At 45.5% G+C, this 15,901-nt stretch overlaps 1 protein-coding gene across 4 annotated transcripts in view; it reads left to right on the top strand.

The window, feature by feature from the left end:
* The window catches only part of LTBP2 (latent transforming growth factor beta binding protein 2), a 1,918,131-nt gene that overhangs the window by 1,555,509 nt on the left and 346,721 nt on the right, over window positions 1–15,901 (top strand). For 2 of the 4 annotated variants that reach the window (XM_069637633.1, XM_069637632.1), the window contains exons 17-18: window positions 4,006–4,128; window positions 11,242–11,367. In XM_069637633.1, the coding sequence (XP_069493734.1) occupies window positions 4,006–4,128; window positions 11,242–11,367 (249 nt within the window). The remainder of the gene's footprint in view (window positions 1–4,005; window positions 4,129–11,241; window positions 11,368–15,901) is intronic. The other 2 variants (XM_069637635.1, XM_069637634.1) reach the window with 1 other exon arrangement.

The raw sequence follows: 15,901 nt of genomic DNA, 5'->3' as shown, positions 1-15,901 counted from the left end.
CAGGCTGGGGCGGTGGGCTGAGGCCATGGCCCGGGCAGGCTGAAATTAAAGGGGGGGACACAGATTTGTAGACCTACTATTGATATGCAATGTTGCCATGCAATGTTTCCTGTAACCTGTCCTGCCTTGCTATAAATAAATGTTTTAAAAAAAATAATTGAAATCCATGCTGATAATCGTCGTACCACTAGATGGGGAAAATAGAATTGCTGAACTCCTTGACTCTGACCACATATCCGCATTAAAAGAGGTTTTGCTCTCTCAACTACATATCCCAGCAGATCAACAGAATTTGTTCTTTGAAACTCAAGTATTGTCAGACACCCTTCCTCTCTCCCATTCTAATATACAACAGTGGGATCGATTAATACTGAAAGTTCATCCAGCCTTTACCTTTATTAGGCCCAGTGCTTTAAATCCCCCCCACTTCTGAACCTTTTTTTATTTGGTACCCAATTTTCATCCGTAGCGGGGCCATCAAGGTTAGAGATTAATTTAGCAAATTCAATCCCTTCGGGAGACTCAGAATTAGAAGAATCAGATGACTTCAAAACTTTATCTGAGGGAGTCAAGACCTGTTTCTTTTCTGATTAAAAAAACACAGAAGAGACCTTCAACACCCTGGAAGAAATGGCTGATTTAGCCAATGTCATCGCCCAGTTGGCGGCCCATCAAATGCAGGCCGAAGCTAGGATCCAAGACATTTTAACTAAATTGGTTGAATCGCAAGCCAGACCCTTACTACCACTGGGGGTACTTCAACCAGACCTGGAAGGCGAAGTTCTAGGAAATTCTTTCTTGAATTTTGAACGCTTAACCGAACAACGAGGATGGGAAGAGAACCTTAAAAGGTGCTATTTGGCTCCTATGTTGAAAGGCGAACTACAAACGGCCTATCAACTACTTCATCTTGCACAGGGTGCTACCTTTCCATCCATCACGGAATGGTTGTTTAAAAGAGTGGGACAAACCTGCAATTTCTATCGGCAGAAGTTGAGGGCCATTAGATTAAGTCCAGGAGAAACCCCCCTAGAAATGGGAGAATGTGTCAAAAACACTGTGGCCCTGCGGATCAATAACAAATCCATGGAAGAACTGACATAGATGCTCACCCTAGAACAATTCACTAATTCCTTACCCCCTTTTTTGCAAAAGGCTGTTTTACAGTTAAGTCGACCTACCCTAGCCATGGCCGTTGAAATTGCACAAAATCACTCAGATGCAGCTCTTCCATTCGGCACATCGAGGGGAGGAGTGGAAGGATTATAAACCTATCCACCAACCTCAACCTCAGGGAGTAGATAAACAAGGCGGATCGTATAAAATCAAGAAAGGGATGTCAAGAGAAAGAGTATAGATCAAATGATTTGATCCTCAACCCAAACATGAAAGCAGAAAGGAGAAAATTAAAGGAAGTAGAACCCCCCCTCCTGTCTGTTTTTCCTGTAGAGAAATGAGACATTTAGCTAGACACTGCCCGAATAATGTGAGGGACGAACCTATAGAAGTAGGCTGTTTAAAGGGAGAAGAGTGGGATGAACCCAAACAAGAGCTAGAAACCTTTTGAATATGTTTATGTCAGCTTTATGCTGACTTCACATATGAAAAGGCGTGGGTGGTAAGCATGGGCCTTAAAGCGGCTTGAATAGTAAGCAAACCGCTAAACAAGCTGATTTAGTTAAAACAAGCCTAAAAAACAATGCCCTAGTTAGAGTTTCCTGTATACATGGGGACAATAAAGTGTACCCCAAAATACCAATGTACATTAATATCCGGGGCGAGTCCTGTATATCTTCAGCCATCATTCCTGGACTTCCCGAGGAAGTTATTCTGTGTCAGGATTTCCCTATCTTCTCTACTGTCTTGAAGGAAACCCCACCTCCCTTTGGAGATTTTTTACCCCAGAGTTGCTATCAGACAAATTACTACCCCTAAACCTCTCTAATATGAGACTGGGAAAAATTAAAACCTATGAAACCACTCCACCTCCCGCACTGGGTTGACCAGTGCGGGATGATCACCTGGATGGGTGGTGCTTCGGTGAGTGGAAGTGTAACACCAAAGGCTGAGATGCGGTATCACCTTTTCTCCATCATACCAAGTACGCTATCTAGAATCTGAACCCCCCCACCCTTTTCCGACATAAACGCGTTCGGACAGACAGTTCACTGTAAGTGTCAACGGTCTAACACCAGAGTCGTATACCTAACATGTCCCAACACAAGGGTCAAGCAGAGTCGGGCAATTACTGATAACTACACACACCTGACTTCCATCACACTTCCCCACACTTCCCCACACGGATGAAAGGCGGAGCCTGAAAGCACACTGTGAGCAAGGCCAAATGCACGAGGAAGCAGCTATTCCGGGATGGCAGTTTAAACAGAGGAGAAAGGCAGCGAGACCAGAGTGGACAACAAGGAGGGAGTTACCCTTGCCCTTTTCAAGAAAGGATCACGACTTTCAGGAAGCCTCAAGGAAAAAGAAACATAAGACCAGGAATTATAGCTGACGAGAGGTGTAGCATGTGTCAAAGATACACAGGGCCCTCTTGCGTTGATAGCCAAGGCGGGAAGAAGCGATTGCCACTGTGGTACTGTCCTTGACTCTGTTGGCAAAGCAACAACAATTGGTGCAGCACATCCGGTGAGTTGGGAGAAACTGATAACAGACCGGTCTGTGTTATGCTCAAGGTTGCAAGGGTCAACTTTGTATGGCAATTAAGTGCCAGATACAGGGTGGTCCAGCGCAGCATGGGTGCTCACTCGAAGGTCTCTGTTTCGTACCTCCCCCCAAGAGCATGTGAACACTGAATGGCAAAATCAAAGTGGTCCTGTAACAGGTCAAGCTAAATCCTGTGCAAATTCAAAAGGCATCGATTATATACAAACTTAAATTGGACTGAGCTCGGAAGAGGGGACTAATTGTTTAAAAGGGCATCTGAGCCCAGAAGAGAGGGACTCGGGGTGAACAGTAAAACTCACCCGTGAAGATGTGGTGGCAAATGTGAACCCGACTGAGGGATGCCTGTGAATTAAAGTTGGTCGGAACCTGACAGAGGAAGGCTGTTTGTTAAACAATGATCTGAGCACGGCTGAGGGGGATCCTGGGTGACAAGTAAACTGCCCAACTTGAATATTTGGAAAGAAACCTTTCTTTGTTGTTATTGGTACATCAGGCCCTCTGAAGCAAGAGACTTTGAACAAAAGAGACTTGGGCACAGAAGGTCCAGATGTTGGTAAAAGGAACTGTGACCTTGCGCAGAAGAAGCCCAAGAGAGTGCTGTGCTCGAGTGACCTGCTTGTCCCGTGCTAAAAACATGGGCAAGGGAGACCAACGGCCTAAGCATCCTGGCTTATCATTTTGTGAACACTTCTGTCTTTTTGGGAACATTATCCCACACTATTTTGTAGCATAGCAGTAAGGATAGGCAATGTTTTTTTTGTAGTTTTTAGTATAGGCCCTTTTTATTTGAATAGACTCCACTAGGACAGTATTATTATTATTTTATGGTCGTAGCGTGCTCCCATCTTAGATTTAGGTTTAGATAGGCGTTTTCCACACCCCTGATAAAGTTCTATAAACACCCTTGAACTGTGATTACTTGTGCCTGTCTTACTTTGATACCATGCCTTCCTTACAGTTGTATGGGGTCACTGATTGTTTTTTGGTTTGACTCCATTATGTTGACAGAGGTCAATGAACAGAATTGAGGGAACGTCCGTAGAGCTGCATCATGCCAGTAAGGGTATTGAGCGAGACTCCATTGAATTGTATGCAGTTACTGATGAGTATTTGGTGAGGCTACATTGAGTTGCACAGGGCCGCTGATGGGTATTGTACTTGACTTGTATGAGGTCGGTGATGGGTATTAGGTGAAACGTCCTTGACGTTTTTAAGGCCAGTGACGGGGATAGAGGGACACCATGAAGGGCTACATGAGTCCAGTCTTAATGAAAGTCATTATCTACATTGCAGTAACCCCTCACCATCTTTCCCCCTCAGATGAGGACGAATGTGCTAACAGAAGCCTCTGCCGTCATGGACAGTGTTTGAACGTTGATGGCTCCTACCAGTGTTCCTGTTCCAACGGATATGAAGCATCAGTCGATGGCAAGAGCTGCAAAGGTGACGGCACAACTGTGCTTGAGTAGAGCACTGCATGGTAAAGGGGAAGAGGGTATCGTGAAAAGGTGGGTTATAAGGTGGCTGGATGTGGCAGGGTGCCCTGGAGTTAGGCAACACGCTTCACCTTTATTTGCTTTCATTGTGCTAGGAGTCAGGATTCACCTGCACTGTGAGGGAGATGGGTGTAATGGAGAGTAATGGGGTTTTTGACGGCAAAGCCCACTTTCATTATGTTGAGCTTTCAGAAAACTCTATCTAAGGAAGACTTCAGTCATAAGAAAGTGTTGAAAGATTTTATTTGTAAAAAAAAGTTGTGTGCATAGCAGGGTGGTCCACAACTCTTGATCTTCCTCTCTGAGTTGTCACAGGGAATCTCAAACACAGCGTCATGGGGAGATCTGGATCTAGCTCAACTCTCTCTATTTTGTTTGTGTCTAAGTGTCTTTGAGGGCTCTGGGCTTCACGTCTCTGCTACTGGTTCCTTTTCTCTTGGGGCCTTGGACTTCCAGTCCTACTCCCATTGTTCTGAGATTCATTGTCTCTTGCGACCTTAATGATCCTTATTGGCAACATTTCCCCTATTTGCTCCAGGGAATTTGCACAGTTTGTTCCAAAATGCATCAGTCTGTTTTTATACGGTATGAAATCGACAGTTTTTTTGGATTCGTTTTTTGGCCACCGTTTTTTGTTGAAAAAACGATTTGAAAAATTGTGGGGGTAAGGGGATACAATTTGTAAATTATGGGGTGGGGGTAAGGGGATATGAAGGGCGGGGTGGGGAATAGGGAGTACATAATAGGGGTGGGGGGCTTACATTTTCGATGAGTTTTGTCAGAAAATATCCGTCGCAAAAAACCTATAAAAAGACACTGGCGATGTAGAGACATAGAACCTTTTATACACATATCTATGGTGCTTTTGAGTACTTCCGCACGCATCAGCAGGCAGCGCTGCTTTTTGTTGTTAGCTATTAGTTGGCGCTAGAACACCGCCTATAAACCGCAGCTATTGCTTTGGAGAACAGTGACTAGGGAAATGGGATGTGAGAAGGGATGCATAGCTTGTGGATGTTGTTTGGTTCGTTTCCCACCCATTGACTGCCCATGTTAATGCTAATTCCGTTGGCCATTCATACACATTATCTGCCTCTCACTGCACCAACCCCATGCACCTGGGATCTCTCTGCGGAAGCTCTATGAAAGAGTGACATGAAACATTGCTCTGTGCAGTGCCTGCCAGTGTCATTTCAAAGCAGTCCTCGGAGAGTTAATGGCCTAATTGTCGCTGTAAATGTGGTACTGCTGTAATAAAAAGGCTTGAACCAAGCATGCCTTCAACCGCTTGATTTATAGACAGGAGGAGTGTCCTCACATATGAAGTCCCCACTGACAAAGCAAACTGTTTGGGCTTATGTATAGGCATTTGCCAGGCACTGCTAACATACACCCAGCTACTCACAGCATTGTTCAACTGTTGCCATCATATAGCAGGTAGTCCCAATCATGAAAGTGCTTGGCAAATGCCTGTCCCATGTCTGCTCAAAAGCCAAAACGGCTGGCTTTGTCAGTGCTTGTTATGCTGTTTGCATAATGACTCCAGGAACTTTGCACATTAAGTTCCACCATCCAGAATTCCGTGTTATACTCTTTGTTTTGGGATGGCTCCAGGAACTTCACACATCTTGTTTCAGCATGCAGCCCTTGTTGGCAACTCTGGTGCCTCGAGAGCCGGATCCATGCTGGGTTTTAAGGATATCACCTCATTAATATTCATGAGATAAACTTGCATACAATGAGTATAAATGTATGCACATTTTTCCTCATTAATATTAATGAGGGATATCCTGAAAACCCATGAGGATTCCAGCCCTCAAGGCCCGGAGATGGACAACCCTAAATCATGGACAACCCTAAATCGTGAAGCCCCAGGTTCTCAACGGGATCCTCCCTTCAGCGTTGCCGCTGCCGCTGCCGCCTGAGGTTCTCCAATGCCTCTTCCTCCCACTATCCTACAGCATAGAAACCAAGAGGTTATTACTTCCACTCCACTGGCCGGATCCTGAGTTTTCCACTAAGAAGGCTTTCGAAAAGTGTACATTCATTAGAAATGCAGCATATTTTTGTAAATACTAGAACTACAGAAAAATAACGTAAATGGGTCCATTTACGTGGGAGTAAAACAACAAGCTGTTGTTCGCATAAAAGTCTAACATGTGCATGATTTGCTTTAAGCAGAGAAGCATTCTGATCCCTGGCACTGTACATAACAGAGGGTCTGTACTCGGGTGACAATAAACATCCAGCCCCAGCCCTCTTCCCTCTGAGAAAAGCCTTCATGCCAAGAGCCGCTGCCCATGGTAAACACTGCCATCCTAAATGTGGGCGCTCCGCCCAGTCACACCTTAGTCTCGAAGGTGTAAACTTGCCTTAGTCCCAGCTGCCTATCCATCCTGTCCTTAGCCTCCATGTGGGCGACTGACCCATGGCTTATTGACAGTTCCTCATCATGCACCATCTATGGGTCACAATGCATGTTTACTTACTGCATGGATGAGCGCTGCTGATACCCTGACCAATGGGTTCAGTAGGGGTTAATCAGACGCTGGATACCCTTCCAGTTATTACCGAAGAACAATTAGCACTCTCCCTCAGACCGAGGTCCTTTTGACCTCCCTCACGTGTCCTTCTTCCTCAAAGAAAATGTATGAGTGCTTTGCAGAGCAGCACATGTTTACAGCTCTCTCTTGATAATTGGGAGGTATTACCCAAATTGATCGGGGAGAATTGACCGTTTGGAGAATTGCCCGGATTTCAATAGTCCTAATTGACCTTTTGCACAATTGTACTTTTATATAAATATATATATAGGGTTGTTTTTGTTAATTAAATTATGTAAAGTGAATGGGTGGAGGGTTGCGGGGGGCTTTGGTTTGGGTGGGGAGTTGCGGGGGGTTGCCCCTCGCATATATGTCCAAATTTACCTTTGAAATTCGGTCAATTCTCCCGCGAGCAATTCTCCCGCGAGCAATTCTCATTCAATCAATTTGTATACAACCAAATGGGAGGCTCTGCTCCTCTTGACTATGTTCATACGCACTCATTGCAGATATTCGTCCCCAATTCGGGATGTGATGTGACCTCCCCGTTCCCACTAACGGCATGAGGTCTGGTGGGACTTTAAAGTCTCATCCGTTAGGCCCCAAAGGAAGGTTGCAATTGATCTCAGTTGGGGGAACAGTGGTTTTTTAAACTAACCTGCCTGATCACTAGTCTGGTTTAATGGGATAAGCTCAAGTCTTCTTTCTCCTCAGAATGTTAAAGCAAGACTACATGTTGTACAGCTCAATACTCTTAAAGATAAAAATCAAATCCCAAACCAGATGAGGATAAGTTAAAAAATGTAACCGGTTGCACATGTCTAGACGAAGGATAAACTAGACTAGGCTTAAGAGGCTGTGCAAACATAAAAGAAAGGATGGATACATCTGCAGAATGCAAATGTTCACAAACATTGGTAAAACATGCAAATATATTTCTATTTATTTCTTTATTTAATTTAATGTGTTATAGTTCTAAAAATAAAACTCTACACATATACAATTATCATTTAAATACCATGATAATAACTGTAATTCATACATATATGCGTACATACATATCCTTAAGCAAATAATATTATGATATCAAATATAACAGTATCAAATATAAAAATCATATCATACAATTCAATTGTACAATACATATTTCTATAAGTTGTGGGTGCTCAGAAGTCCATTAGCCACCATTCTAGCCCTGAATAAAGCCTCATGATTAGTCTCTTCAGGACTCTTTATGGAATAGAGGTTAGCAAACAGGTAAGATAGCTCCTCGCTGGACGATCTGGGGTTCACTGTCTGACCTTGGAGAGTTCCATTCTGTGGAGCGACCGGGGCACTTCCCCTGTCACCTCTCTGGCCACCGAGGCGCAGCCAGGATTGTCTCTTAGGTGGGGCCTGAAGGGAGTGTAGTTGGGCCCTGCGCAGTGACATTAACATCCGCTCAGGCCCTACCCTGTCTACGCCTTTGTCGGGCAACGATGAGCGGCCTCAAGGTTCCACGTAAAGGGCAGTGGCAGAGGGATGCGTGGGCAATTTCTTGGTGTCTCCCAATGCCATCTCTGTTTCTCTTCAAGGTTCCGGCCAAAGGGATACTGGAACTCCGCAGAAAGGGCCGGGTTCTGGTGACCTCCAGGGACGCCAGTTCCACCTTGCCCACGTTAGATGGGCTCCTTGGTTATGCCAATCTCTGCCAGGTATTTGGGGACCTGTTCAGGCGGTGGTCGCAGCAATTCTTGGTGCATTTGCATGGCTTAGCTGTTGTTCTGCCTCAGACGCTTTGCTGTGTGTCCAATTTTCCCTGTGGAGACAGTCCAGAGGAGGCTGCAGTGTGTTCTAGTAGAAGGATCTCTCTGATAGAATCTGGCTGCTCTCAGAACACTGGCAAGGCTGCCACTGATCCGCTCTTTTTACAGTAGCAAGTGAGCCTGTCTGTTAAGATCTGGTAGCATTTAAACGGATTTGGAATGGACAGGAGAGTCGTCTTGAGAAAGCATTGCAGGAAAACCATGCTTGTTCGCATGTCTTGGTGTCCTGAAAGGTGCACAGGGATCCTGTCCCCCCAAAACATGTGCATGCTTCACTCATGTCTACGGCCCTTTAGTCCTCAAAAATTCAGGGAATAACGAATTTACAAGGAATCGTGGACATGCATAGAGGGTTCTACTATTTAAAGAAAGGTAGACGGTCAGGAAAGTATCTGAATAGAAAATGGAGCCGCTTGCCCAGCTCTCAAGTGCTTTGAATTCCCTTAAAATGGATACGTATCCCTTGAGTCAAGCAAGTAAGGTAATCTACTATTTATAAGCTGCCCTCTGTACCTTTTTAATTAGCCGCCACATCCCAGGCAAGCTGTTTTAGTTTTCACTCGCAAGAACTTTGAGAGGTCGGAGGTTGGCACCTCCTCATTGAGGAGGCCATTCCCTTTGAAGTCAGGTTGCCATTTTAAATGAAGCGGATGGTACCGAGGAATGTGAGCGTTCTCACAAGGGATCCAGTAGTGCTGCTAGTTCCACTGAGAGGAGGGCTGCAGCAATTGGCTCTGCACTGATGAGCTCCCGTCCATGACCATGGGGTTCCGTCCTATCAGTGCGCATCAGACGCAGGCAATGGGGGTCACTTCCAGACACCTCTCGTCTCACTGAGTGGTCATGGCTGCGACACCTTGGAAGACTTTTACATTCCTGGCCGCCCTTAGTGGTTGCACTGACTAGAATGAGTTCCTGTTGTGACATGTATTTAGTCGCTGAGGGGTGGGGGGTGGTGGTCGGTTGGTCAGAGGCTGGAGGGAGATTGAACTGCAGGCAGCTGTGCCTGCCGCTGGCCAATAAAGGAACAAGTTACACCACTTACCGACTGCACATGTGGTGTCGGTCACTTCAGTTCCCGCATCTAAGGCCCATGGGCATGTTGTCAAAAACACACAATAATGGAGGAGAGAAATCGACACTCTCCCCTGAACCACAGAAGCCGAATGTATTCGACCCTTCCACCGTGGTTGGCACAGGTGCCTGACTTAGTTACACAGGACACCACGTGGCAGCCAATGGGGGGGAAGAGGAGTTAGGCAGAGGTTGTGAATGGGGTGGGGGAAGTTAGGTAACCGGAAAGAGGGTAAGGGAATCTCCTATGTTGGATAGGGAGAGGGGAAGCACCAGGGAAAAAACCCTCCCTATCTGATCCCTGCCTACTGTCTCCTACTTCAGCAGAACTAGACTGTACATTAACACACCTTAATACGTGTGCACATGAAACATAAGCAGCACAATGTAGCATAACAAACACATGTCATAGGAAGCAGAATGAAAACAGGACAATGGGGAATCTCCCATATATGAAACACAATACACATGGCCCCTTGGGCAAGCTTGCAAGCAACATAAAACACATAAGCTCCCCTTTTTCTGTAATCACATTCATGAAAAAAGGAGACGCCAGCTGATTCACATAGAAACCAAACCAGGTAGTCCTAGTAACACGAGTTAGCAGCACTCGTTATATTAATAATGCCGGCCACGAGTTAGCAGCACCTGTTATAGCATTACTGCCGACATAACAGGTATGTAGTTTCCTAATATCTCATAAGACCCAGACTTTTGCCGTAGTGTTATTATTACAGACATCCTACTCCCTCCAGGATACATATGCAATGCCCGTAGGCCCTCCCCGCAATGTAGAGATCACTTATCTGAACTCCGAGAGCACCGCGGGACTTCTCGGAGTGAAAGTAGCACGCCGATATCAGCAGCCGCGTCGCTCGCCACTCCGGGGAACGCGAGCGTCTGCAAGTTCTTAGTCAGCTTGTCCTTACTGCCGACAGCGCTTCGCCGTCCATTAGTTCCTGCCGCGCACTGCCGTCCGACTTCCAGCACCAACCGCACCCATAAACAATAAGCCACACCTGATCCCAGTCCGTGGCTCTTTTATGCTGCCAGAATTCCTTGCAGCTGACGGAGCGCACGTGATCATGCGTCCGTAACTGGACTACAGACTCCCACAGGCTGCTGGGAACTGTAGTCTTCTCTCAGTACGCACCATCCACATTTTGGGAGACACAACTTGTTACTTTCCTGCGCCTCCAGCCCTTATTCCGCACACATGTGGCGCGTTATGAGCATTAAAATAAATAAATAAATAGATCTGCATGGTGTACTCATTCCATTAAAATAACATGTTTTGGCAAAAAAAAACGATAAAATATCACAACTGTGAATCTCAAGCCTTGACATCTCTGATCAACAAAGACATTGTGAGAGTGTGATAGCTGAAAATACACTCAGCATGGTAACTGTCCCACCACAGACTCTTGCAAGGTGGCAAGGTGAAGATGCCTCACTGGGGTTCAGCACTGAACTCTATCCTGCTGCCCATCAGGCTTTTTCTCATGAGCAGTGGGTGGAATTGATATTGCGGGTTTGCCCCTCTTTGCGGGATTGGCGCTGTGGAATTGCCGGATACTCTTTGAGAGGTTCAGGGAGGCTATTTAGTGGAGTGGCCTAATCAGTGTCTTCTTGTTGCAGACGTCAACGAGTGTGAATCTCAGAGGAGTTGCCATCAGGCTGTGTGCGTCAACACGGATGGGTCCTTCATCTGCACTAAGTGCCAGGCAGGATACAGGCTTTCTGCAGACCGAGGGCGCTGTGAAGGTGAGGTGTGAAGGAGTGGATACAGGCAAAGGAGGAAATGCGTGGTCTGAAGGGAAGAAAAGCCAGAGGGATGCAGGATGATTTGCATGGATTGGGGGACGCATGCAAGGGTGTTGGCTCATGCAGGAAACCTTTGAGGCGTCTCAACAAAGGAGGATGCAAGACATACAGGTGGCCTGTGGTGGGAAGAATGTGTGACATGAAGGAAGTTATAGTGCTTAGGCGAGGGCTGGTCACTTTACCACAGAAAAGATTCTGCGGCGAAGAATTTTGTATACTGTTAAAAAAATGGGAGTCACAGTGGTGTCTCCCGTGCAGTGGAAGGGGTGACGTAAAAGCAACCCCTCCTCCCCCAAAGAGGAAAGGGTGCCTTAGGGAAGGGGTGTGGTATAATAGTCATGGACAAATGTTCTGCGACATAGTGACGATCCCAATTCACGTAGAGATTAAACAGGTAGAAGAGGTAAGACTGGGCAAGAATGAGCCGAGTTGTCCATGCTGGAAAAGTCTAACGTTGGTGAGATGAGAGGTGCCACACACACATAGCCTAGTTTGGTGTGAAAATGAGGGATGCATCGTGTGATGAGAAGTGGAGCAGTCTCTATGGGAAGCTGTATTACATGGTCCTCCTTACTGATGGAGACAGACTCATCCTTAGATGCAGGAGAGCAAATGGCTACATAAACACAATGCTAGATATTGACTATGGCAGAATGCCATCTTGTGAGGGGGAGTGGCCTGAGCTTTTTTAATTTTTGTTATTGTATTGTACTTTATTTATATAGCGCACCAAACCCTTAGGCATCTGGGCGCATGTTTTACATTGGTATAGGAAGATAATGACATAGTCATACATACAGTGGGTAATTGACAGAGAATCAAATGTTAAAAGTCCTACAGTAATGTACACGGATGAGCAGTTAAACACAGAAGCATAAATACACGGTAGGAGAATGATAAAATTGGCAGGTACGGGAAGAGACTTAAGAAAGTTAAGGTGGGTACTTACAAAGCATGAAAATGAATTGTCAGACAGTAATTTACAGGGACGAGCAATTAATCACAGAAGAATATATACACTGTAACAGAATTATATAATTGAAAGGTAACGGGAAAAGTTAACAGGTGTAATGTTCCGTGTAGAAGGTTTAACAATGTGGCTGATCAGACAATTTGAGCCAGGATATTGCATGATTTATGAAAATATTGAAGGAATATTCAGCTCGAAGAGATGCTAGTAGTGAGTTCCACATTTTGGCTCCAAGGACTCGGAAACTACTACTACCACCCTTTTGGAGCTTGAACCTAGGAATGATCAGGTAATTGGAATATGAGGATCTGGTAAGCCGGTCTGAGGATTTCCATAAGAATTTATCACACAGGTATTTAGGTACTAGGTTGTATAGGCATTTGAATGTAAGAGAGAGGGGTTTGAGTCTGATTCTTTGGGAGACAGACAGCCAGTGTACACTGCGTCTTAACTCTGTGAAGTGGTGAGATCTGGGGTGATTAGTGTCTGATCTGAGTGCATTATTTTGGAAGATGTGAACCTTGTTTAGGTTGTGTTTGTTAGTCCCAAGGTAGAGGGCATTGCAGTAGTCTATCTTAGATAAGAGTAGGGCTCTGGCTAGGGTGATGCAGTTACCTGTGGTCAGCAATAGTCTGCAAGCCTTTATAAGCTTGCATGTGTAGGCAGTAGTGGAGGCAGTTGTGTTAATTTGTCTTGTCAAGGAAGTGGAAGAGTCGATGTAGATACCTAAAGTTTTTACATCTTTTGAGACCGTAATAGTGTTACCATCAATATTGAAGGCATTTAATTGCTTGTCAAGTCAGTTGAGTCTGGCTTGAGTGCCTACTAGGAGCAGCTCAGTCTTATCGTCATTGAGACATAGTCCATGTTTGGCCATCCAGGCATGGATGATTTGGTAGATGTCATTTGGGTGCTTGGAGTCTGTGTTGTAGTCGCCAGAGATAGGAATAAGGATTTGGGTGTCGTCCACATAATTTGTGTAGGAGACACCCAAATGGTCTAAGTCGTTGAAGAGGGGCTTTGTTAAAATGTTGTATAAGGTAGGTGAGGTGCATGATCCTTGGGGGACTCCGCAGGTGACAGGGATTGGGATGGCGGAGGCTGAAGGAGAGAAGGCACTGGTGGTTCTGTTATTGTGGAAGGACTGAATCCACGTGATTGCTTCGTCAGAGAAATGTGCAGCTGATGAGAGGTGTTTGCAAAGGACTTTGTGGTCCACCAAGTCGAAGGCTGCAGATAGATCTGGTAACAGGAGGAGTGCCAGGTTGCCTTTGTCTCTTATAAACTCCATTTGTGTTACTAGTTCTAGCAAGGCTGTCTCCGTGCCATGTCTGGGTCGGAAACCTGATTGACAAAGTCCTAGTAGATTTTTGCTTTCCAGGTAATGCTGAATCTGTAGATAGGCAGCGCTGTCCATAATTTTAAGGAGAAAGGGCACAGTTGTGATTGGTCTATAATTGTTGGGAGTATTGGGGTCAAGAGTAGGTTTCTTTAGAAGTGGCATGACCCAAGAATCCTTCAGGTTCATTGGAACGGTGTTGGTTGCGAAGGAAGCATTAATGAGGGTTGTGATAAAAAGCGCTAGCTCTTTTGCGGACTCTTTAATAATAGAGGCTGGGCAGACATAGACTAGGAATCTAGATGCTTTAAGACTCAGTATTATATCCTCAACATCCTTGGTGACGAGAGGAGTGAATTTGAACAGATCATGTATATCAGCTGGGGAGGTTTGACTTGCCAGAGGGGCAGTGTTGATGGTCAGGCTAGCTCTCTTTTTCTCTATTTTAGTTTGTAGAAGCTCAATTTTGTCAGAGAGTGCTGCCTGAATATTAGTGCACCATGTAAAGTCTTTAGCGCAAGTTACCAGTGGCGCAGACGGGGTTTCGAGCTTTTTTAGGATTCTGAATAATTCTTTAGTGCTAGATTTAGCTTTGGAGATTCGATCATTGTAGGAATCACTTTTGGCTAGGAAAATTGCTGTTTTGTGGTTGGAAGTGTCTGTTAGGAACATCTCTTTGTTCACCTCTGACGGGAGGCTTTTCCAGGAAGTTTCTGCGGCTCTTTTAGTCTTACGCAGGGTTCTAAGGTGGCGGCAGAACCAGGTGTTTAAGTGTGAGTGTGGTTTGGCCTTCTGCAATTTTAATGGTGCAATCTTGTTGATAGCATTCAGAATGGTGGTATTGTATAAATCCACTAGAGAGGGTGGGTCGATATTCAAGGTGGCAAGGTTAGTGAGGGGCTTAAGGAGTGGAAGTAATTTTTCAGCAGTTATATTACATGTATTTTTTGAAAGTCTAGGGGGTGCCATGGGTTTGTCAACGTTGGAGAGTTTGGCATCCTGTAATGAGAAGAGACTAGTGTGATGGTCGGACCAGGCACATGGGTGGTTAGACAAGATGCAAGTATTGTAGTTGACGTCAGTGATCCAATCTAGTAGTCTACCTTTATTGTGTGTAGGGTGGGAGATACATTGTGTGAAGCATAGCTGTGAGATCCTATTAGCAATTGTTAGTGTGTTGGTCTCTTTAGGGTCGAGAAGACGTAGGTTAAGGTCTCCCAGGAGCATCACTTGCGAATCTGGCTTTAAGTTAGCTGTGAAGAGTGAGGTTATGTCTTCCTCGAAGGAGGATAGGGGACCTGGTGGTCTGTACATGAGGGTAATGGTTATGGTTCGCGTGGGCGACATAGGTAGCTTGATGCTGAGGAGTTCACCTGAAGGGAAGGTTGAGTTAGGGCCGGCCTAAGTCTGAGTGATGTTTTTGCAATAAAGGCAACACCTCCACCTTTTGTGGACGTCCTGTCCTGCCTAATGATGGTATATTTGTCAGGAATGGCAAGTGAGAGCAGAGGACCGGAGGTGGGCTGGAGCCAGGTTTCTGTAATGGCCAGGAAGTCTAGATCATTGGCGGTGATAAGGTCGCAGATGTCGAGTGCATGGGCAGTAAGCGATCTAGCATTGTTATGTCCCCCTCTGAGGCATGTTATGGACTCTGGGCCTAAGCTCGTTGTCAGGCCACTGTTGCCAGGATCGGCAGTCTTGTCAGGTATAAGTGCCTGATTTGGGCGTGAGAGGGTGGCTTTGGCAAGGTATTTTTCGGTGCTTTTAGGTAGCGAGTGGTTAGTTCTAGGGAGTCTATATCCTAGTCTCGCATTTCTAGTTTTAGTGGGGCAGGGTTGGTTAGGCATGGGTTTGGATGCATATAGTTGGATCCATTAAGCAGGAGATGGTATAGGAGAATAAGAGGGAGTACGTAAGTTCAAAATGTTAGGTTTGGTGACTGTTTAGTCCAGCTGTGGTAGGAAGGTGGTAGGTGTAACCTTGTGAGATGGAGGCAATTTATCAGCCATGGATAAATTGGCGATGTGTCCCTGAGGCAGAGATAGAGCATTAGGTCGTGGGTGTTTATAATGGATGGATGTGTAGCTAATACTGGTAGGTGCTACTATGGTATTGGAAAACGTGGTTGAGCTGAGTAATATGCCTATGATGCTAAGTAAGGGCTG

The sequence above is a fragment of the Ambystoma mexicanum genome, chromosome 14 (genome assembly GCF_040938575.1).
Source record: "Ambystoma mexicanum isolate Mex_15411 chromosome 14, UKY_AmexF1_1, whole genome shotgun sequence".
In the NCBI taxonomy this organism is placed as follows: domain Eukaryota; kingdom Metazoa; phylum Chordata; class Amphibia; order Caudata; family Ambystomatidae; genus Ambystoma; species Ambystoma mexicanum.
The sequence above is the reverse complement of the archived record's forward strand: the minus strand, read 5'-3'. Positions and strand labels throughout refer to the sequence as shown.